Raw genomic sequence first — 25,186 nt, forward strand, 5'->3', positions numbered from 1 at the left:
TGTTTTATTACCTTTAATTACTACTGTGCGATTTAAAATTTTTTTTACACAGGCAGTATTCTCCACTTCATCTTTCTTAAGTCATGAAGCCACATTTTCTTTTAATGTTTTTATCTTGTTTTGCTTTTATATAGTTTTAGACAGTTTCCTAATTACCGTAAAAATGGAGAAATAACTGCTTGTTCTCCTAGTAAAAATTTCCCTCATTTTAAAAAAAGCACTCTTATCTCTTGAAGAGAATCCTATTACTTTGTAAAAGGGAAAAATAATCACCTTTTCTTCCTTAGCAGTATCCTTCTGTATTATTTTGTGTAGTGTAGTGTCCCAGTATCATTTGGTATCATTCATACTATACAGAAATCCATGGAGTAAGAGACTCTTCTCATTTCAGTAAGATTACACCTAACCACAAAAATATTGGAGCAGAAATGCTTATAAATGCTTTTGTAATATTGTTCTTCTGAGAGATTGAGACCCATCCAGATGTTTCTTTGAATGACAGCTTGAGCCATGTGAACAATAAAGGGACCATTTTACCTCTGTTGTACAAAAATATATAAATTGCATCTGCTGACCACTGATTCGGTTTAAGCAACATTTAAGGACCTTCCCTTGATTTCATTTACTTGTATTTGGTCACCATTTCTGCAGAGAATAAGGAAAAGACCCTAAAGATCATCTAGTTCAAATAGTTTGTCTTTTAAAACAAGAACTAAGAAGTTAATTAACTTGGCTAAACTCCAGAAGAAATGAGTTTAAGTTGCTTATTTTGAACCCATAGCCATATGAACCATAGAATTTTTTTTAAGCATAATGTTGATCTTTTCTGTTCTTTCTCTTCTTTATTTTTTGTTAGATACACATTTATTGAGTGTCTGCTATGTGCTAGGCCGTATGCTAAGAATTGGGATGCAAAGATGAATAAAAGGAAAGTCCTTATTGCATTTAACTGTCTTCTTGTCTGTGTTTCTTTATTCATCTCTTATTTCTTTCAGGCCCTCTTAATTTTCCTTTTTCCCTCCTAAACCCCTTTCTATATCTTCCTCAAGGTTCCTCACTTTCTGTTCTTTCGTTTGCCAGAAAAATTTTTATTCAGTTTTTCTTTCTTCTTCTCACACTTTCTTTTAAGTATGCTTCCTACCCTCCCACCTCTGTTCTTCTTAGTTGCTTCCTAGTTGATCATAATGTAAACTTCAGTATATGCTTTAGTTTTTCTTAAACTTACTGAATGAAGTATTTTTCTATTTCACTTAAAAAGCAAATTAATCAATATTTATTTTTCAAAGAATTAGTAAATGTTATATAATTTCTAAGGGCCCTTATAATTCTCAAAATTGCATTGCTGTATGATTTTAAGTAATTTCTTGTTATGTGTGGAGCCTTTGTTCCCTTTAAGACTGGCTTTTGTTAGGAAAATCTTCTCAACCTAGAAGTAAATCTTTGAAAAATAATTGGTGCTTTGTATAACTACATGAACGACTAGACTAACTTCAAAGAACAAAATCACCTCCATGATAACTGAGTTCTATGAGAAGACCAGTTATCTAGGACGTCATTCATATATATATCCCCATAATTTATCTTGGCACCTTGTTTGGCAATCAGCTTGCACTTTGGTCCCTCAATTTCTCTGTTTATAGTAATGAAATACCTTAAGGGTATTGCAACCTGAAAATGCAAAGAAATCATTGTTCACCTACCTTTTATCAGTCTAGGTAATGAGAATTACTTCCTTTTTCCTTATAAAATGAAAAAACTAAAAGCATTTCTCACTGCTGAGAAAAAAATTTGCTTCTCCTATTTTTCATTTTATCTCTAAGAGTAAAACTTTCTTTAGTATTTTACAGCTGCAAAGAAACTTAAATCTTATTTTCTTCTTTGTTATGTTGCTGCTGAATTGAGTGGACTAGCTAAAGAAAATATCTTTTTCATATCTGGGATCAGAGACCACGTGTATGACCAAGATAGTGACTTTGCATAGGAAATTCAGTGATTTTTTTTTTTTAACTTCTTTACATTTAACCATGATAGCTTTTTAGCAAGCTGCTAAGTTATTACATGGAATGTAGTGGTAAAGTAACGGATGTGGCCTGTATAAATTCGAAGAAAACCGTGAATGAAATAATGTTAAGCGATAGAAGAAAAATTGCATTATTACAATAATGAAAAGAATACACATACAAAGATAAAGATTGGGAGCAGCAATAAAGCTTTTAAATAAATGGTTTTCCCTAAATGTCAAATAGTTTGCACATTTTATGTTAGTTTTTGTCTTTCTGTTTGTTTGTTTCTGATAATATAGTGGTTAAGAACAGATTGTTTTTAAAAATTATTTTATTGAGGTATACTTGATCTACAACATAGTGTTAATTTCTGCTGTCCAGCAAAATGATTCAGTTATACCTATACATATATTCCTTTTCATATTCTTTTCCATTATGGTCTATCACAGGATGCCAAATATAGTTCCCTGTGCTATACAGCAGGACCCTGTTGTCTATCCATTCTATATATACTAGTTTGCATCTGCTAGTCCAAACTCCTAATCCATCCCTTCTCCACCACCTCCCCCTTGGCAACCACAAGTCTGTTCTCTGTCTGTGAGTCTGTTTCTGTTTTGTAGATAAGTTCATTTGTGTCATATTTTAGATTCTACGTATAAGTGATATCATATGGTATTTGCCTTTCTCTGACTTACTTCACTTATGGTAAGTGAAGTAAGGTAATATGGTAATCTCCAGGACCATCCAGGTTGCTGCAGATGGCATTATTTCATTCTTTTTTTATGGCTGAGTAGTATTCCATTGTATATATGTACCACATCTTCTTTATCCATTCATCTGTCGATAGCCATTTAAGTTGTTCCCATGCTTGGCTACTGTAAATGGTGCTTCAGTGAACACTGGGGTGTTGGGGTGCATGTATCTTTTTTTTTTTAACTTTATTTCTTTTAAGTCTTTATTGAATTTGTTACAGTATTGCTTCTGTTTTATGTTTTGGTTTTTTTGGCCACAAGGTATGTGAGATCTTAGCTCCCCAACCAGGGATCGAACCTGCACCCCCTGCATTGGAAGGTGAAGTCTTAACCACTGGCCTGCCAGGGAAGTCCTGCATGTATCTTTTTGAATCACAGTTTTCTCTGGATGTATACCCAGGAGTGGGATTACAGGGTCATATGGCAACCCTATTTTTAGTTTTCTAAGGAACCTCCATACTGTTTTCCATAGTAGCTGCACCAGTTTACATTCCCACCAACAGTGTAGGAGGGTTCCCTTTTCTCCGCACCGTCTCCAGCATTTGTTGTTTGTAGACTTTTTGATGATGGCCATTCTGACTGTTGTGAGATGGTATGGTACCTCTTGGTAGTTTTGATTTGCATTTCTCTAATAATTAGTGATGCTGAGCATCTTTTCATGTGCCTGTTGGCCATCTGTATGTCTTCTTTGGAGGAATGTATGTTTAGGTCTTCTGCCCATTTTTCAATTGGGTTGTTTGTTTTTTTTGTTACTGAGTTGTGTGAGCTGTTTGTGTATTTTGGAAATTAAGCCCTTGTTGGTCACATCATTTGCAAATATTTTCTCCAGTCCGTAGGTTGTCTTTCCATTTCGTTTATGGTTTCCTTTGCTGTAAAAAAGCTTTTAAGTTTGATTAGGTCCCATTTGTTTACTTTTGCTTTTATTTCTACTGCCTTGGGAGACTGATCTAAGAAAACATAGGTACAATTTATGTCCAAAAATGTTTTGCTAATGTTCTCTTCTAAGAATTTTATGGTGTCATGTCTCTTTTTTAAATATATCTTTTTTTAATTAATTGATTTATTTATTTGGCTGCACTGGGTCTTAGTTGCAGCATGCTGGATCTTCATTGCTGCGTGTGAGATCTTCATTGTGGCATGTGGAATCTTTTTAGTTGTGACATGCAGGATCTTTAGTTGTGGGATCTTTTTTAGTTGCAGCATGTGGGATCTAGTTCCCTGACCAGGGATCAAACCTGGACCCCCTGCATTGGACCACCAGGGAAGTTCCTATGTTGTCATGTCTTATATTTAGTCTTTAAGCCATTTTGAGTTTATTTTTTTGTATGGTGTGAGGGTGTGTTCTAACTTCATTGATTTACATACAGCTCTCCAGCTTTCCCAGCACCACTTGCTGAAGAGAGTGTCTTTTCTCCATTGTATATTCTTGCCTCCTCTATGGAAGATCAATTGACTGTAGGTGTGTGGGTTTATTTCTGGGCTTTCTATTCTGTTTTATTGATCGATATGTCTGGTTTTGTGCCAATACTATGCTGTTTTGATTACTGTAGCTTTGTAGTACTGTCTGAAGTCTGGGAAGGTTATGCCTCCTGCTTTGTCCTTTTTCCTCAGGATTGCTTTGGCAATTCTGGGTCATTTATGGAAGAACAGAATTTTTAGTTACAAAGACTGGGGTGCTAGTCTCAACTGTCTTACTCACTAGCTGTGTATCCGTAGGCAAATTCCTTGCTATAAAATGACAGTAATAATCAAACCTATCTTATAGGAGTGCTGTGATTTAATACTGAACAATGGGGCTTCCCTGGTGGCGCAGTGGTTAAGAATCCACCTGCCAATGCAGGGGACACGGGTTCGAGCCCTGGTCTGGGAAGATCGCACATGCCATGGAGCAACTAAGCCCATGCGCCACAACTACTGAGCCTGTGCTCTAGAACCCATGAGCCACAACTACTGAAGCCCACACGCCTAGAGCCTGTGCTCCACAACAAGAGAAGCCCGCACACTGCAACAAAGAGTAGTCCCTGCTCCCCGCAACTAGAGAAAGCCCGTGTGCAGCAACAAAGGCCATACATGCATAAATAAGAAAAATACTGAACAATGGTGCACATGAAGTACTACCTGTGGTACGTGACACACATAGTAGGTGTTTAACAAATACATTCCTACTAAACAAATAAGAACTTTCAAAAAGAATTCTGGGTTTCTTCAAGTGGAATTTTCTGAAGAATTACCATTTTCTGTATTCCTAAGCCTCAGCCAATAAGTGTCTATTTAGCCTTTCTTTACTCAAAAGAAAGTCATTAATCACCTGTGTGCCAATCACTACACGAGTGCTGAAGCATATTTAAAGATAAGGTTTTGCTCTAGTAGGTCTCAGTCTAGTGGAAGAGTCAGGTTTAAAGAAACTCAGAAGAGATAGGCACCAGGTACAGTAGGACATAGAGGAGAGTGGTGTGAGGGAAGACAACACCGAGGTGACACTGAAGCTGGGTCCTGGAGAGCAGTATGATTTTGATGGGTTGGGGAAAGGAAGAAAGACATGCTTGGCAGTGGAAGCAGTATATGCAAAGGCACAGAGGCATGAAAAATCAGGTAACTGGAGTATATGGTTAGTCAGGCAAGAAGTGAGGCTGGGGAAGTAGGTTGTATCCAGATTGTAGAAAACCCTTGTCTTGCCACAGTTGTAGCATTTGTCTTTCTCAAGCATTCATATTTGCATCCATGCCGAAATATGGTTGTTGTAAAAATCTCTTAAGACATTTTTTAGATTGTTTGTGCCATTTTCCTCTCACATATAAAGCACTGATAATAGTTCTTTTATGACAGGGACTCAAAATTATTTTGGAGGGTAGAGGTAGATTTCTGTGTCTAATATTTGTAAAACATCCTGGGATTAAAAAATTGAAACTGTTTTTGGAATTCCCTGGTGGTCCAGGGGTTAGGACTTTGCGCTTTCACTGCTGAGAGGGCTTGGGTTCAATCCCTGGTCGGCGAACTAAGATCCCACAAGTCGCGTGACCAAAAAAAAAAAAAAGAAAGAAAAAAATTGTTTTGAAAATCTTCTCAGTCTTCCTTTTTAAAGGTAGGAGCCTAAATGATATTCCCTTTTCTCTGTGGCAAGGAAATACATTGAAATTCCAGCCATTTTCAATTTAAACATTTTTGACCCATTTTTTTCCCCTGCTGACGTGGATTATTATAAAATTATAGAATCCAATTTTCCTACTGGTTTCTGTTATAGCAGTGCATTGTTAGGAAGAAAATTTGAGCTATATCTTTACCAGAATGAATTATTTCGCCATCTGTTGAGTAAATTTTACCTGGTACTTCAGTGACGTAGTTTATGTTCCCCTGCAGACAAGGGTTTGGTTACACCCAACGGGTTCCTAGGCTAGCACAGTGCTCTGCATAAAGTCTGACATCAGTAATTGTTGCTTGAACTTGACTGAATTGACTATTTAATAAGACCCTACAACTTTAAGAAAATTAGGAAGTGGTGTCGCCCATCTCCCCTGCCAGACATATTAGACTTGGGATGGGGGTAGAGTAATACAGTATTTTCTAATTTTGTTAAAATTGTAAGGCCTTCAATTCAGCAAGAAACAATAATTCGATAATTTAAAGTGATCCACTCAAAATGACTCAGAAACAGCAGAAACATTACGTTTCAAGGCCTCAATGTCGTTTTTCCTTAGCCTGATCACTGTACTATTTTTCCCCCACAAAACCCACTTTGTGGGAGTGGAATTGGGTCCTGTAAAATCTAAGGGTCGCCTTGCCGTCACTGCAACACCTGGCAAGCTGGTCTTCCTTTCCCTCTCTTCTGATGTCATTGCTATCCTAGGATAGAAAATGCTGCAAGAATACATTATAAATTTTGGAATTAATGGATGCTGGAAGATGAATTTTAAAAAGAGTTTAACGTCTTTAATACTCCTTATGGAATGACTCAGGTGGAACATAATGAACTACACCTCCTGTATCTCTGCAAATAGAAGGAAGTTCTTAACATTTATTTAAGACAGCAGGAGCCTGAACATGACCTCATTTCAATCCATTAGACTATTTGAGGAAAAAAACAACAAAACTTTCCCACTTATTGACAGGTAAAGTTATCCCAATGCATTTCTCATAGCCAGTAAGAAAATGAACTGTCCTTAAATGCATTTTAGAATTGGCAGATTTTACTTCCTGGTTCCCTTTTGGTCAAACAGAAATAGCCAAAAGAGAAATTATCACCATTTTTTTGAGGCTGATTAAAAATTCTCCCCATCCTTGTATAGAAGATATGCCAGCAGTTTCATTTTGTGCAAACAACAGACCCCTCATTTCTCTAGTTCCTGAGCTAATTAAACAGGACCAAAGACCCCATGTTCCTCATATTGTTCTGTGGCCACAGTTTACAAAGACATGAAGTATAGTTTGGTAAGTATTGGTGTTGCATGTGAGGAGTCACCAATAAAGATATGATTCATCCCAGAAGCAGAGTTATACACGTCATAGTATAAATATTAATACTGATGGAGACCAGGTTATAGACCAACTAGAAAATCTTCACAGAAAATGAGTGAGCTTTTTCTTTTATAAACTCAACAAATGTTAATTGAGCTTCTACTTCATACCACTCCTTATGCTAGACACTGGTTGGGATACAGTGATTAACAAGACAGATATGGCCCTTATAATAGTGCATTCGGAAATCATTGTTGATAGACTAAACATTCATAGCGTGTACCAAGGTTTGCATAAGTGTTTGATGTTTGAAGATCTCAAATTAGTAGAATATGAACTTGTGGGTAAATATTCTACTTCTGTTTTAGTTGCCTTTTGGTTGAAGAAGCGTGCATGAACCGTGTAATTTCAGTGATAGAAAGCATCTAAAAGTGGTCTTTTTGAAAACCTGTGTACCATAGAAACCTCAATCATAATAGTGCCTCATCCAAATATTCTGTTTTATTGGTTCCTACTTTGTCACGTCATCCACTTAAAGGCCAGACAGACCTATAGTTCTGTTTTGAGACTATCCTATAATTATCATCTTTCTGGGGGCAGAAACCTTAGTTTGTCATCAAAATACCTTCCTTGGAATATGACTATATCCCAAATTTGCTCTTGTATCACTGTGAAGAAATGTATTTATCTTGCGCACAATTGGTAAGATAACCTTTCAGTTCTGGCAATATTAATGTAAATAGCATGTTTTTTGTCAAGTGTTAGAAGAATTAATTCGACTTTTTAAAAGGTAGTTAGCAGTCATTTATGTATATCCTGGGTAGTTTGACTAAACTAAAAACAGCAGCAAAACCGTAACACAGGAGATTAAAAAGTAGGTTTAAGAGAGAGTAGCAAGTACCTTTAAGTACAAGGTATTGTGTTTCTCCCTCTTCAGGGAGGTATCAGAATAATCTCCAACCAATGTACCTCTGATTCTCTAAAGAATCTATGCTGTTGGCCATGTTTGGTTTGCTATTTGTTGAGACCTCCCCCAGGAGGACAAGTTCTCATTTTAGATACAGACCCATATCCTTTTATGGTAGAGGTAGTCATTTTGCAGAAGCATAGTATTAATCATAAAAAAAAAAACCATGCAGGAGACAGTAGATTGATTTTTATCAGTCTTGTTCTACTGATCTTCATATTATAGTAAACTGTTGGTCAGTAGTGTCAGATTGGTAAGTGGCCAGTTTATAATTCAGTGCTTTATATTTAAAAACAGGCTCCCTGCCTCAGGACAACTTGTACACCAAGTGTAAGAAACTTAATTCCAGGTCACCTTACAAATCTTTTTTGTAAACCTAATTCCTACTAGCAAAGGCTGTCAAAACAGAGGGGAGGATACAGCTGCTTCCAGCCAGAAGCAGAGGCAGCAAGGGGCATACCAGCTTTCATGCTTTGACAGTGTAAGTTCTGGTAGATGCAGTTCACTCTCCAAGGTACCACAGTTTCCACTGGTATGAACTTCACGTAATTATCACTCACATTTGGTAGCTTCATTAGGAAACTAGGAAATCCATGGACCAGCAAAACCAAACACTGCCCTCTTGTGCATGTTCTTTTTCTTATTAAAATAAAATGGAGGGTTGAGCAAACATTTAATGAATTCAGTGGTATGCAATCAAGAGACATGCTTCAAGAGAAATACCATACCATTTCTCGGTTGTTTTTCTTTAAGGTGGTTAGAATTTGTCAGTTTTACTGTTTTGCCTGAGGACTTCAAAACATTGTCTCCATTCTTCTTTTCACAGTCTTCATAGAAAGACTGATGACTAAAAGGGTAATACATATTAGAAGGAAAACTTGCTCTATATTGTCAAGTAGTGATAAAACTCACACCAAATCTCTACTGTGGTAGGACTTCATTTAGGGCTGCATGTCACTGGACAAACGATAAGCCTGTGTTGTTTCTAAGGCTTAGTGATAGGCTAAAATGTATTAAAAACTCAGTTCCTAAATTCACTGTTAGTCTTGAAATCTATTTATTAAATAGCAGGTAAGGTCTAGTGGCAGTTAGCATGCTGCAAGTAAATATAACATTTAAACAGAATCTTTGCAGTGAAGGACCTCGGGAGATGAAAATTTTGTATTAGGGCACGTGTCATACATGGTATCCATAATTGTATCGTGTATCGAATTTTCTTTTTTACATTAGTGAAGAAAGGCCATCCTGAGGAGGACTTGGAAGCTTTTTTTGGTGCTAGTGTCTGAAGAGGTCCTACTAACTCTTCTACAGTAGATTAACTGTGCTATATACATAGTCTTTAAATGTGTATGGATGTTGTGTTTCAAAGGAGAAGTCCTAGAGTTTATTAAATTCTCCTCTGCCCAGGGAAAAAAGGTACCTCAGTGTTGTTATGGTTGTCTCCAGAGCAATTAGATTTCCTTTCCCAGGAGGAAAAAGCCCCTAGGTATAGCAGCTGTGGTCCCGGGGCTGTCATGGGTATCTTACCACTGCTGTCACATCTTTGCTTCTGGGAACGCTTGTGAAATTTATAGGAGTTGATTTAGGTGATTGATTGCTACAGAGATTTGTGTCTTAAAGGAAGTCTGAAACAATACTATGTCATAGCTAAATAATGACCACCATTCCTGTGAGCCCTTTGAGCCAGTGAACTCAGTCAGGAAACTTGAGTTCTGGGTTGTGTGACCTTGAGCAAGTCAAGTCTCCTTTCATTCTTTGTCAGGATCTACTGTGTGGTGTATCTAAAACCATGTGTAATGAACGGTGTTATGGGATTCCATTGCATTTATGAATTGGGATTCTAAAATTCAACTTCTCATATCTGAATCCTTTAATCTCTTCATAGGCCAATACTAATTTTTCCACTTAAAGTCTTCCCTTTTCACAGGCTTTTCTATTCTATAAGATGCGGCAAAGTCTCGAAAACTTACAGCTTCTTCTATTACAGAACTCATTCATATTTTAGCTTTTACTTGGAAGGTCATGTGAACCTTACAAAAGTCTGATTTGGAGGGAGCCATTATTTATTTTAATTCTGTAGAATTAAAAGTGAACTTTTATTTATAAAAAATACATTAGTGTAGAACATCTTTTGTTTGTCATACTTTAGTGTGTTTGCAAAACAAATGTTTAAAGCGTGAATTTGTTGCCAAAACGCATTAAGAAAAACTAAGAAATTTATTATTTAAAAATAATTTTGTGCAGTTCTATTTTGTTCATGCTTTGGGACAGCAAACTTTATTTTCAAATAATGCCTTTTTAATTACAAAATAAGCACATACTTATATAAGAAATGGAGAAATGCAAGAAAATATAAAGAGGAAAATTAAAATGAGCTTAATGAGATAATCATTAACATTTTGGTATGTTTCTTTTTCGCCATTTTTCTGTGTTATATATATATATGTGTATATCTTTCTAAGCAAAAGAATTTTGTATAAGAATATACCATAATTTGTTACCCAGTCCCCTGCAGTTGGACATTTGTGTTGACAGCTGTATCTAGCTAGCTCAGGTCCTAATTTCATAACTGCTTATGTTGCCAGTTTGTAAACAGATACAGGGATGGTAAAAGAAAGAAAAGTATTTTGAAAAGCAGTTATAAAATTAATCAGAGTTAGGTTTATGTAATATTACATAACCCAGTTTATTTTTATTTGGGGTAACATTTTTTATTAGAAAATTAATAGTAACACATTGTAAACTATTTGGAAAACAATGTATAAAGAAGAAAGTAATATTTCCATTCATAAATAACCACTAAAAATATTTTGGTACATGTACATTTGGTGTTTCTATCTTATCTGTATTTTAAACACAATTAGAATAATTCATATTTGGTTTTGTAAACTTTTTTTCACTGACATTTTCCGATGTACTCTTTGTACTCTTTGAAAACACGATTTTTTTAAATGGCTCCTTCTTTTTTTTCAAATGCCTATACCATAATCATATTTAACCATTATTATTTTATTAGACATTTAAAGTCTTCCCAGTTTTGCCCTGTTAAATAGTCCTGACTCAGACACCCTTGTTCTTACCTTTTGTCTTAAGAATAATGATATGTTTGGCTATATTACCAGCTCCCTACAAAAAGCTGAATTTATTCACATCACCAACAGTGGCCTTGAGCATGCACTGCTCCTGTCACCACAGCCTGCCTTCCCTGCATACCGTAATCTTTTTAGTGAGTGAAAATCAGCTTCATTTTACTTATTTGGTAGGTGAAAAGCACTGTTTTAGTGTTTTTTTTTTTTTTTTTTTTTTTTAGCGGTACGCAGGTCTCTCACTGTTGTGGCCTCTCCCGTTGCGGAGCACAGGCTCCGGACACACAGGCTCAGCGGCCATGGCTCACGGGCCCAGCCGCTCCACGGCATGTGGGATCTTCCCGGACCAGGGCACGAACCCGCGTCCCCTGCATTGGCAGGCGGACTCTCAACCACTGCGCCACCAGGGAAGCCCTGGAATTTATTTTTTATTTAAATGTAGATAAATCCAGTGCTTTTATTCTTGTGTGACTGCCTCCATCACATATGCTTCCTCATTCAGATGTTTTCTTTTACATTTAGCCATAAAATATTGGGTTTATAAGGTGAAGGTCTAGTTTGGTCTTATTTTCCAGATAGCCAATTCTCCCTTTCTTCTTAGATTTAAAATTCTTTCTTTCTTGCATATAAAGTTATTATATTTGTTAGTTCTATTGATCTTATCAACAATTCTTGAACCACAGCTCTGATTATCATATAATTTCACAATATTTGACAAGAGAGAGAGCCTATTTATTACCATTTTCAAAATGTTCTTAACCATTTTCATCTGTTTTTTCAGGCAAACAGTCAAATAGTATTGTTGACTCATAACACTCCCACTGAGAAAAAAAGAGGGAAGAAAAATATGTGATTGAAGTTAAATTTCATTGAAGTTAAACCTAAAAATTAATTTGGGAAGAAATGACATTGTCATATTATTCATTCTTATCTAGGAATGTGTTATATGCCTCTCATTTCTTGTGTCTTTTTTATACCTATCAGCAAAATGAGTAACATGTTTTAGTTTTTTGTATGGTTTCTATATTTTTCTTGTTAGACATTTTTGTTTTCTCATTTTTCTTGCTCTCATGAATAGATGCCTTTTTTTCTGTTAGGTTGTCCAATTGCTTATTATTGATGTGTAGGAAAGTTTTGATATTTTTGTTGGCCTGTTTCGTACCCAACCATCTGATTGATTACTTCTGAGGCAATTTGAATTTATCCCTTGGCTTTCTTGGTATAATATAATATGCAATTGATATTTTTGTGGCTCTCCTTCCCAATTTGTTTCTTAATTCTGTTTCATGCCTTATTGTACTAAGACTTTCAGAAAAAACATTAAATTGTAACAAAAGTAAAGGTTGTATTGGGGATGGTGAGCTCTGTTGCCTTGTTTCTGATTTAATGGAGATGCTCCTAGCATCTTATCATCTTATTAATGTTACCAATTACTGTTTTCCCAAGATTTTACTGTGAAAAATTTTAAATGTACAGCAGAGCTGAAAGAATTTTACAGTTATCACCTAGATTCTACCATAGTTTTAGTATACTTGTTTTATCATACATCTCTTAGCAGATTTTTTAATATTGATAATCTCTGTTGTATTACAGAACTATTTATCTGTACTTACTGTTCCAAGATTTTAAAAAGTCAATGCTGCACTAATTGTAAAGATACAGATGAATACAGCAATCTCTTAGCTCCATTATCATGAAGTAGCCAATCTAAAAAAGTTAATAAAGCTTTGAATTGGGGGTTTAGTGTGAAAACTGTTCAAATGGAGGACAGTGTTAAGCATCAAAAGAAGGATAGCAGTCCAGTTTGGGTTACAGGAGGAAAAAGAATTGAAGTTAGAATTTTTCTGTATTTGACCAGACTTTCAAAGAATGCCTTATTCAGCTGCTGACAGACTACTTACTTACAGAAATAGCTACTTATTCCAGTCTACTTGCCAGGTGTATTCTATAGTGAAATAATGTTCATCAAGTTATGATAATTGAATCACAGTATCTCTTAAGACTATCCATTCTTTTTGTACTGATTCTGTTTACCCAGAGTATTAGTTTTCTAGGGCCGACATAACAAATTTCCACAAACTGGGTGGCTTAGAACAAAAGGTGTCAGCAGAGTTGGTTCCTTTGGGAGGTTCTGATGGTAGAAACCCTCCCACACCTCTTTTCTAGCTTCTGTCAGTTGTCAGCGGTCCCTGGCATTCCTTGTCTTGTAGATGTATCACTCCAGTGTCTGCTTTCATTTCCTCATTGTCTTCTCTGATTGTGTTCTTTTTTTCTCTTGTAAGGACACTCTCGTTGGGTTTAGGGCCCAGCTTGACCTCATTTTGATCCTTCCCAAAATTACATCTGCAGAGACCCTATTTCAAATAAGATCACTTTCTGAGGTTCCAGGTGGACATGAATTTTCAGGTGACACTCTTCAACCCACTACATCCGGCGACTTCTTTAGTAAGCAGGAGTGGAAAGAGCATGGGCCTGGAAGTTAAGGAGCTTGTCTGTAATGCTAGCCAGCTCTGTAACTTTGGGGAGCTTATTAAGTGTAAGCTTGTCATTGTCTCTATTTCTCAAATGTGGAAGTTGATCGGTGAATAATCTTTCAAAGTCCCTTATTGTCCCGAAGTCCACAGTGAATGATGAAGAGTCGTATGCATAGCTGATTTATAGCTCTGCCCCTCTTATTTCTCTCTGACCCCTGATGATTTTTCAGGGATATTTTTAGGTATGATTAGTTTCAGAGGGCCTTTGAGATCTTTGGATAAAATGTAGGATATCACCGTCCAGGTGTGTAAGTGAACTGAGGATGTTCCTTCCTTAGACCTTTATGGATTAACAAAGGAGAGTTGCTGTACTTAAAGAAACTTTTCCCATTTTTTCCCATCTCTGCCTTCACTCTGTTGTTTAAAAACAACCCCCCCAAAAAAAGAAAATTTTAAAATATTTTGTTGTTGCTGAAGATCATTTAACACATAGATGCTCTCAGAGAGGAGATGGGACAATTAGGTTCCAAAGTATTTTAGTTTAATGTTACTCTCTTTCCTGCCCTCTACCCAGTAATTTTACTTAGTGATGAAGAAATGCACACTGGATTGTAGATAGTGAGCACTGTATGACAATCCTGAAACCTTATTTTGAATTACTAAAATGGTGAGGTTTAAATATCTCTTCAGGAGGGATAGTTCACTTAAAGGCACAGAAGAAAAAAAAAAAAGTTCATTTACATGGCATTATCCCTTGCTTAGAGAGCCATTCCCTGCCTTCTATATGCTCACCAAGACACAATAGGAGGAACTTTCTGGCTGCAGTTTTTATAGACTTAGTGTTACTGAAATGAAGGTGCCTAAAGGACATTTCAATTTGTTACTAGCTTATGGTTTCTCATCTCATGTAAATTATTTTTCCACTTTTCATTTTAAGTCTTTGCTGTCAGGGTCTTGCAAAGCGATCATTTGGTTTCCCTCTGTGAAGATACTCACTGATCACTCAGCTGACAATGTCCTTTGTCTATAAAAGTGTAGTGCCCTTAGGATTTATTTTATCACTCTTATATTACCACCTGTAGATTCCTGTTTACATCTCTTTCCCTTTTTTGTCTTATAAAATGTCTAGGGCTATAAACATTCTTATATGGGACAGAAGAAGTATATTTCAGAAACAGGTCCCTTTTAGAGTCTTAGAACCAAGTTCTCCTACAATTTATCTACCTGCTAACAGTAGAAATATCTATTCCTTTGACATAACTTAAGTTTAAAAGGCTTGAAGGTGAATAATGAATAGTGCGTACTGTTCCTAAAGCTGTCTCTTTTGGTGATGGGGCAGGGAGGGGGTGCCTAAACCCAGGAAGCGAGGCTGTCTTGAATTTTTATTACCATACTGAAATGTCTCTCTCGCTCTCTTTTTTTTTTAAATTTATTTTTGGCTGCATTAGTCTTTGTTGCTGCGTGTGGACTTTCTCTAGTTGTGGCGAGTGGGGGCTTCTCTTGTTGTGGAGCTCGGGCTCTAGGCACGCAGGCTTCAGTAGTTGTGGCACGCGGGCTTCAGTAGTTGTGGCACGCGGGCTCAGTAGTTGTGGCTCACGGGCTCTAGAGCGCAGGCTTAGTAGTTGTGGCGCACAGGCTTAGTTGCTCCGCGGCATGTGGGATCTTCCCAGACTTAGGGCTCGAACCTGTGTCCCCTGCATTGGCAGGCGGATTCTTCACCGCTGCACCACCGGGGAAGCCCCTGAAATGTCTCTAATCTCATCTTCCCTCTCTATTTCCATGCCTTAGCCTACTTCAGATCCTCTCCTCAGCTGTTACCACAGCTTCCTAACTGGCTTTTGCCTCTAGTATCACCAGAGATACTGCCCAAACTTACAAAGTAAGTTTGATCATATAATACCCCTGCTTAAAAACCTTTGCTTCCAGTTGCCAAAAGAGTTAAGTGCAAACTCTATCATACTCTTTAAAACTGGACCCAATGTTTTTCTTTAGTTTGATCCCCAGTCTCCCCATCTCACGTATATTTCGTCCACACTGAACTCCTCATTCTCGGAACACTTTAAGGTCTTTCATGACTCCCTTTCTTTTACATATTGCTTCCTCTGCCTTGGGTTATTTCAATTTATCCACCCTCTGTGATCTGTCTTCAAGAAGCGTGCACAAATGTTGATTCCTCTCTACTCCCATATACTACATTCATTCCATTAATACAGTCCATTTGACAGTGGACTTTATAATGTGTTTTATTACATACATACATCCCCAGTGATTACACTGGGAGGCTTTGCATGGTTCATCTTTTGCCACCATTTTGCCAATTGCTTGGTATAAACTAGGACTCAGTCAACATTTGGGGGTGACTAAATGAATGATTAATTATGTCTAAATATCGAAGTCATTAGACCTATTTCCCAACTTCATTGATAGTCTATTGGTTATGTATAGTTGAAAAATAAACACTATACTAATGTAATTGTATTCAGCTATATCTGAATATACCTAGAGAAGACGGTGTACAGTATGGTGAGACCCCAACTAGCTTTCTCCTGAAAGAGGTATTCTTGGTTTCAGTAAAAGCCTTAACTGAAACCACTGTTTTCTGTTTTCACCTCTGTTTCCTACTTCCATTCATTCATTCTTTCATGTATCATTTATTCACCCATCTTTTGATCAGACACTTACTTACTGAATGTCTGTTACATGCCAAGCAGATTCCTTGGGCTTAGATAGCTCCTCTTGTAAGTAACTAGATAGAAACCGTAGTTATTATTTTCTTTGATTCAGCTTCCTTTGTTTTGACAATATCCAGAACACAGAGCACATGTGAAAAAGACATAGGGATTTTAGTTAACATTAAATTCAGCTAAGTCAGTAATGTGATGTGGTCCTGGGGTGACCATGTAATTTATTGTCTAAGTGGGATACTTTAGGGGAATGAGAGGGGGGTTTGTTAATAATCCAGGATAACAGCACTATTTCAGGCAAACCCTACATATAATCCTTATAGTCTAATCAGATTGCATTACTAGTTGCCTTCTGTCTTCCAGGCACATCTTAGGTTTTTCTACCTTTATATTTTTGTCTTTACTGATAACTTTGCCCTTTCCTGTGCGATGCCTGGGGCCTCTGCATCCCTCAGAAGCCTGTCCAAATCAGTGAGCTTTCCCAGGTCAGCACAGTCCATAGAGATATCTCTCTAACCTGAATTTATTTAACGTATCATTTATATAGTTAATTAGCAGCTAGATGTATTCTGGTTTGTCACAGTTTTACTATTTTGACCGTTTCTTTAACTCCTATTGTTTAACTTTTTTAAACCTGACGTCTTCAACTGAACTGTATATTGTTAAGGTCAGGGCCATGTTTTGAACTTATGTCTACTCAAGTACATACTCATACTTATGTAATACTTATTTGTTGCATATTTTATTTCCTGGCCTACCTTTGTCTTTCGTAAAAACTCTTCCACTTTACATGAGTGCAGTGTGTCTGTCTACCACCCCTCCCACCATGACCAAGAAGAAAGCTTTAAGAGCTTCGTAATTTTTTTGCAAAAAAATTTTAACTATTACATTTTAAACTTAAATATTTACCATGAAGTATCTTAAAATATATCATCTTATCAGTTTAGATTATACTATCGATATTTAATTAACATTTTTTAAACATTGAAACATTACAAAAAGATGAAAAGTGGTGCTCACAGCCCAGTGTACACACCTCCAGCTGTGGTAGCACATTTTAATGAAAATTGAAATATTCAATAGGCCTACATTTCTTAATTATAAAAATAATAGGTCTTAAACAGAAAAGAAAGTATTAATTGCCAGGCTTAGAGATTTAGAACTATAGTTAGTGAATTATATTCTTGAGTCTTTAATTTGGAAGATGTTACCAATTTATTTTTATTCTGACTTTATTTTATATAGTTAAATCCTAAAAATACAAATTAAATAAGATTTTTAAAAACTTTTAAACTCATTAATCATATATGCCACGAATTACTGCCAATTCTTATTTAACTTCCAGAAATACTACGGTTTTATTCTGTTAGTCACTAGAATGGCAATCACAAACCTAATATTTTCTAGCCGATCCAGATATACTTTCCAAACATAAATTGTTTATGGAGTTATATTAATCAGTAAACTAGTCCTTAATTGTCTGAATGTTTTCCCAAAGTTCTTTTATTAAAAAGAAATTTATGAAAATAGCATATGTTCATTTCAGAAATTCAACAGAGAAGTATACAAAGCAGAATGTGAAAACCGATCTTAATTACCACCAATATTTCCCTCTCTTCTACCCACCGGCCCCAGCATTCTTGCTCCCAGGAGATAATCATCACTTGTAACAGTTGAGTATGTACCCTTCAAGACCCTGTTGCAGTAACTCTATACCCTTGATGGTCAACAGTTCATTTACAGTGACATCCATTTCTTTTGGAGGCCCCTACACTGGGCTGGTGGGGACTTTTCCATTGTTACTGAGGAGCGCATATCATCAATGAGGAGTGCATGTGGGGATGAGTCAGACTTGGCACCCTGGCCTCAGGTGGTTTTCAGTGTAGTCAGAGAGGTGTACAGTGATAACTGTAATACAAGATGAAAAAGGTGTAAGAGAGGAACAGATGAAATGCTGTGGGATTCATGGGGTAAGGAAATTATTTACCTTTGAGGTGATATTTGAGCAATGCTGTGAAAGACAGACAAGATGGTTTGGGGGCAGGGAGGCAAAAAACATATACTGGTAGGAGAAAGGCACAGAGATGCAGGGGGTTGACAAGGCTATTCCATTTTCCTAGACTGTAGCATGCCTGTATGAGAGTAGCAGCAGATAAAGATGCAAAGGTAGTTTGGGGGAGAACTCTAAACACCTCTATAATAAATCTTGAAAAACTTTTGAACAGAATAGTGGCATGACTAGAGATGTACATTAGGAATATTAATCAGACATTAGAGGGAGTAGAGTGTCGGTCACAGGCTTTGCAGTAATTTGGAAGAGGAGTTACCACAATGAGGTGTAGTAGTAGCAATTGAGCTGTAGCTGAAACGGGAGCTCTAGGTCTTAGCAGCTACCGTATTCCATCAAACCTAAGAAGGCTTTGACTGTATGACACACGTTTAGTTTATGTACTGGGGTGGGCGTGGGTGGAGGGAGGACACTGCCAGTTAATTTTCAGACACCACCAATTATAAGATATACCTGATTTTAGAGATTATAATAATGAGGAAATGTGCATCATAAAATCAGTGAAATAGAGTAAATTGCATGGGCACAGGGAAAAGAAGGGGTATGCAAGAAAGAAAGGAGAGAGTTGAGAAAATGAAAGAGGGTGGGGGTGAAGAGATCAAAGGCACAAGTGGAGAAGACCTTGAAGAGGAGCATGCATCTTCCTCTGCCATGAGACAAAGAGAAGAATGTGCAGTGGCTCAGAGACGTGTAGAACTTGAGAAGCTAAAAACATTAAGGAAACCCGTATTTAATAACCTCCATCTTGGTAAAAGAGGAGGCAAGGGCATCTGCGAAAAGAATGACGGTAGTGGGTTTGAGGGCTTGGGACTTCAGAGTGGAAAGGTTTCGGGTAAGTGGGGCACTAAAGATGGAATATTAAAGACAGTTGGCTAGAAGTACAAAAAGCATTCCCAACAGAAATGAGGGGCCCAGTTAAGGTTGAAAAGCACAGATTTATAAAGAAACCAATTGGCCCTATTTTATGACTTTGTCCAGGAACACTGGGTATCCTGCGAGAAGGATGGAAGAAAACAAGAGGAAGGTGCTTTCTGCAGGGTGGGAGATTGGCTGGATAGGTATGGTGGAAGGACAGAAAAGCTGAATAATCAGAATTTCTCCTAAGAGATACAGTTGATTCGGCTTGCCATGGAGTTCAGGCTGAGAAATGAGAGGTGAGGCCAGAAGAAGAGTAACAGATGAACAGATTTTTAAAGTTGGAGTAGGGTTTTAAAGGATTCGAGATTATAAAGAAGGTGAAGAAAAAATTATTTTGGAGAGGTGGAGTAGGTGATTAGAAGGTTGATTGGGGAATTTCAGAATTTCAGATCATAGGGTTGAGTACTGAAGATATGTTATCATTCTCAAACACAGATGGGAGTATATCTCTGTGTGGCCTGAAAACCTCTATTTCAGGGTGAAGTCTCTACTACTCATAGAACAGGCAGGGCTTATCACAGGCTGGCCCCATCCTACTCTTCCAGACTAGTGTCTCCTCATTTCTTCCCCATATTCTAACCACACTGAACTCTTCTCTATGCCCAGAATCCTCAAGGCTTTTATCTACCTTTTGCCTTTGCTCATGTTCTTTCCCTTGCATGAAATGTTCTTCCTTCTCTCCTCTGCCTTGCAAACTCCTGTTCATCTTCAAGACCTAACTCAGACAGCACTTCCTCTGCCAGGTCATTCAGCAACACTGAGCACACCTTCGTCTGTGTGAACTCTGCTCTGTTCAGACATCCTATGGAATTTTATCACAAGTGTATTGATTTATACGTGTCTTCAGTAGATTATAAACTCCTTGAAGTCAGAAACTAATTCTCTTCTTTACCCACAGTGGATGCATATAACATTAGGTACTTAATATCTGCTTTTGTTGTCTTTGTTGTTGAATTTTAAATGAATGAGCTTCTCAAACATTAACGTGCATTCGAATCACCTGGAGACCTTGTTAACATTCGGATTCTGATTTAGTCTGAAGGGGGGTCTGGGATTCTGCCTTTCTAACAAGCTGCCAGGTGATGCCCGTGATGCTGGTTAATGGAAACTAATCCATGGTGTCTTTGCCCAAGTAAATAGCAGAAATGGAGTAAAGATAAAGGTCAGTAGGAATGTGGAAGTGGAGCAGAGATTGGAAGAACTCTCAGTATGAACACGGAAGCCCTAAAAATGATAGCAGAATGTCACGTGGGAAGAGATGCTTAAAGCTTGGACTTCAGCAGGAGACCATTTGTGGAGGGTGGTAGTTGACAAGACTGGATGATATAGTTCTATCGCTTATATTTTAGAAAAGGAAAGGCTGTTTGGTGATGGCAGCTGCTGTGTCAGGACTACAGTAAAGGATGGTCCCATGGAGAGGGCTTCAGGGGAAGGGAGTGGCATTGCAGAAGGCGGGTTTGGGGATTCACAGGAAGGGTTAGGGGCCTTCAGTGTTTATTCCCAGTAGAATGGCATTTTCACCAGTGCAGACAGAGGGTGAAGGAATGGGAAAGCTGCTTTCTGGGGGAAGGGAAGCCCCTGAGGAGATGAGAGGTACTAGAATTTAACAAGGAATCATTTCCTGATCTTAAGTTTCCAGGTTCAAAGCACAGAAATTCCCTCTTTCTTTTTTGTCTTTTATATATTTATTTATTTATATTTTACTTTTGGCTGCATTGGGTCTTCGTTGCTGCACGCGGGCTTTCTCTAGTTGCGGCGAGTGGGGGCTACTCTTTGTTGCGGTGTGTGGGCTTCTTACTACGGTGGCTTCTCGTTGCGGAGCACGGGCTCTAGGCGCGCGGGCTTCAGTAATTGTGGATCGCAGGCTTAGTTGCTCTGCGGCACGTGGGAACTTCCTGGACCAGGGCTCGAACCTGTGTCCCCTGCACTGGCAGGCAGATTCTTAACCACTGCGCCACCAAGGAAGTCCACTTTTTTTTTTTTTAAACTCATAGATGACAGAACAGGTAGTACTAATAAGCATTCTGTTCCCACATATAGTCTCACAGATCTGATAATGCTAGGGATGGGTTCAGTAAGCCTAATTTCTTTAAGTACTATTGTATAGAAGCAATATATGCTTTTTTAACATAGGGGAAAAGGCAAAAATAAATTTAGAAATGTTTAAATTTCCTCCTACGAATCCCCTTCTCCCACAAGGAGGTAATCCAGCTTGATGTGTACCCTTCCAGCTTTTATCCATGCAAATTTAAGTACACATAGACAGGAATTTTTCAAATTTCTTAACAGTACTTTTACATGCACATTATTCTACAGATTGTTTTTCGCACTTAGGACTGTGTCATAAACATCTCTCCAGGCCAGCGGATAGTTTTTCTAGTAATTTTTAAATAGCTCTGTATAAATATAGATGTCCCATAATTTGTTCTGTCATTCTCCTACTGATGGGACAGTTGGGTAATTTCCAACTTTTGCTGCTACGAACGTGACACGCAAAGAGAGTCCTATTGTTACCAGTGCCTTAATAACAGAACTCTGTGATTTCAACCAGCCACCCATATCACAAGTAACTTGTTTTTTCAAGGACATCTTTTAATGAAGCCTAGCATTGGCCAGACTTGTACTATCCAATATAGAAGCCACTAGTCACATGTAGCTACTTAAATTTAAATTTACTAAAATTAAATCAAATTAAACATTCCCTTCCTCAACCACATCAGCTTCATTTCACATGCTCAGCAGCCACATGTGAGTAGTGGCCACCCTGTTGGACAGTACAGAACAGACCGTTTCCATCCTCACAGAAAATTCCATTGGACAGGCTGGACCAAACACTCTAATGTTACATCCTAAAGAAGAACATCTTTTTCAGTGGGCTGGTGTTTTAAGGAGAGCACAGTTTTTAAAAGTACAAACTTTGTGTCTTAATTGGTTGCCTCTGCAGTTACTTCAATGAGAATCAATACCCAGATGAAGCAAAGAGAGAAGAAATTGCAAATGCTTGCAACGCCGTTATACAGAAGCCAGGTAAGGTAGCTAGTGCTGCTTGGCTCTGCTGGAGCTCTCGGCTCAGGTCATCATTTGGGACCTAAGTCTCTTCCTCTCCCAGTGGGGTGCTCTTGGCTCCATTCCTGCCATCCTCCTGTGGATGGCCACTCCCCTGTCCTGTTCAAACAGTGCTTCTTAGGGGGTGATCACGCTACTCCAAATCAAACTTCATGTGGGAATTCCCAGCGAGTGTCCTTGCTTGAGATACGCAACCTCAAAATTATTTTTTTGTGAAGACTGTGTAGATTTCTTTTTCCAAAAATACAGCATAAATATGCCAATTTCAAAATAGTTTTAAAGTTTGGTATGCTTAAGCAAGGTTAATGAAATTATTAAGATAGGGTGTGTGGGGTTTTTTTGGTGTTTTTACAACTGCTGAAAATTGTATAAGTCTGTATTCCTGCTTGGAGAAAGAATTTTTTGGAGTTGGCTTCTTTCTCCTCCCTACATCAGGATGACTTCTTAGGTGGGAAAAAATGTAGGGTAATTCCATTCTGAAGTCCTGTTGTTCCTGGGCAAGTCCACAGAACCCCTGAAGCACTCATACATCTTTCCTTCCAAGTGCTAAAGTGCTCCTTCATGTTTTACAGGGTTTTTTCTTTTTTACCAGAAACCATTCTCAGTTAAGATGATCCAGTTGATCTCCATTTGGCCAGTTACTTGGATTGGCTTAAAGGCTATATATATCAACACAAAAATATAACTGTTTTATAATAATTAAATACTAATTTATCCTCCCCCTTAGTTAGAAGCCAGACTTTTAATAATCTAAAACATACAAGCTCAGCTACAATGATACCTGTACCCTTATTTTACACAAGCCAAAAAGTCCCAGCCCTAAAGCTGTGCTGGAACTCAAACTCTTCGTGGAAAATACTTCACCCCCTTACCATCAAGGGCCCAACCTGTTTTCTGGTTTCTCCACCCAGTGTGGATTAAAAGCTGAATAAGGGAGGAGGGAAAGGTACAAGGTGCTTGCCATGTTGGTAAACATGGTGCTATCCATAAAACGTCACATTTGACAGCAAAGAAGATAATACAGTTAAAATGCAGTTTGAATTGTGCTATGTGTTCCAGCATAGTTACAATTACGGCTGGTCATAGTGATCTTAATCTTCAAGAAAACATGGATAGTATTCTCTGTCTTAAGACAGCAGGAAACTAGGTAATATAAGGCCTTAAAGATGTAAATAAACTTCAGCTATCTGGAAACTTGATAAAGAATAACATATTCATCTAGAATGATGCTGATCAAATGAAGCCTTCATATACAATCATGTGAACTTTGAACCCCTAGTGGACCGAATTCTTTAATGTAGTAATATTGGAATTCCCTAATATTGTGTGGTTTTCTGAATTCGAGCATTTTGTGTTATTAGTTGCTATTTGTATGTTTATTTATATGTTTATTCATTCAGTAATTGAGTCTGTACATAGTACTAGCTCATGCTAAAAAATATTACTTCTGTATCTGTTATTCTGGCAAGAAATGCAATCAAAAGAACATTTTTAAAAAGAAAAGTAGTAACCCTTAAAACTAGTCTCAGATATAGATTATCTGAATTTTGTTGCATGCATTCACAGGCAAAAAACTGTCAGATCTGGAACGAGTTACCTCCCTGAAAGTATATAATTGGTTTGCTAACAGACGGAAGGAGATCAAGAGGAGAGCCAATATCGGTAATGTATCAGAGGGGCTGCTGTCTCTTTTGAGGCAATTATGGACGTTGCGTTTATTTTAAGAGTGACTTCCGTTTAGAACTGCAGGTCTAAATGATCCTACCTCTTAAGCCTAATGAGACTTGCCCTTAGGTTTTTCTTCATTGTAGTTTTAATAATGCAAAGTTAATATTAATTACACTATTTGTATTGTAATAAGAATGGCATTATTTCTGAAACTCATTGTTCTCAATATGCTAGAATCTAGAATGTCTCTGATCAGTTACTCCTGGGGTGCATATTAAAGATACTTGTAAGGGCTTGAGAGAGGGAGTGTGATACCCTTAGCGTCTTCGTTATTACTGAGCTATATGACCTAGATGTTAAGAAACGTGATTAATAAAATTGGAATAAAAGAGTCTTAATATACAAGGAACCTAGTAAAAGGCGAGATATATTTTTTTTTTTTTAAAGAGAGAGCATTTAAGAAACATGAATTGATGAGATTGGGGTGGAGGGGTGGTTTTGAGCTTCTAAAATTGTGTTTCATTTATAAACGTACTTCCTTCCCCTTCATCGTTACAATTCTCAAGTGCTTTATAGAACCCCAAGACAGGAGAGCTGTTTAATTAGTTGGTAAGTATTTATGAAGCACCTAACAGTCAGCCACTCAAATGTACACGCATAGCAGCAGGGGCTCCAGAATGGGAAACGTGTTCCTCCCCTGACCTCTGTGCCGCCGAGTTCCATCTGTCTGCAATTTAAAAGAAACAAACAAAACATAGAGAGGAGTCTAGGTTTTTGTTTAATTACATTCTAATTTCCTCAATACAAATTCAGTGTTTAGACAACGATGGTGATGTAACAGATAATTTAGGGATCTATTTGCTTTTTTCGAAGAAGCAGCAATCCTGGAGAGTCATGGGATAGATGTACAGAGTCCCGGAGGCCATTCCAACAGTGATGACGTCGACGGAAATGACTACTCAGAGCAGGTGAGCAGCGGAGGGGAGGCTGCTGGATACAGGGTGGGTGGGACTGTGTGACAATTCCGTGGGTGTGTTTTGTATGGGGT

At 37.7% G+C, this 25,186-nt stretch overlaps 1 protein-coding gene across 15 annotated transcripts in view; it reads left to right on the forward strand.

Moving 5' to 3' along the window:
• HMBOX1 (homeobox containing 1) overlaps positions 1-25,186 on the forward strand; it is a 181,704-nt gene that overhangs the window by 148,507 nt on the left and 8,011 nt on the right. For 6 of the 15 annotated variants that reach the window (XM_032634090.1, XM_032634094.1, XM_032634087.1 and 3 more), the window contains exons 7-9: positions 22,349-22,431; positions 24,037-24,132; positions 25,015-25,106. In XM_032634090.1, the coding sequence (XP_032489981.1) occupies positions 22,349-22,431; positions 24,037-24,132; positions 25,015-25,106 (271 nt within the window). Of the gene's footprint in view, positions 1-22,348; positions 22,432-24,036; positions 24,133-25,011; positions 25,107-25,186 lie in introns of all 15 variants that reach the window. The other 9 variants (XM_032634092.1, XM_032634086.1, XM_032634089.1 and 6 more) reach the window with 2 other exon arrangements.

Source organism: Phocoena sinus, chromosome 6 (assembly GCF_008692025.1).
Source record: "Phocoena sinus isolate mPhoSin1 chromosome 6, mPhoSin1.pri, whole genome shotgun sequence".
NCBI classification, from domain to species: Eukaryota; Metazoa; Chordata; class Mammalia; order Artiodactyla; family Phocoenidae; genus Phocoena; species Phocoena sinus.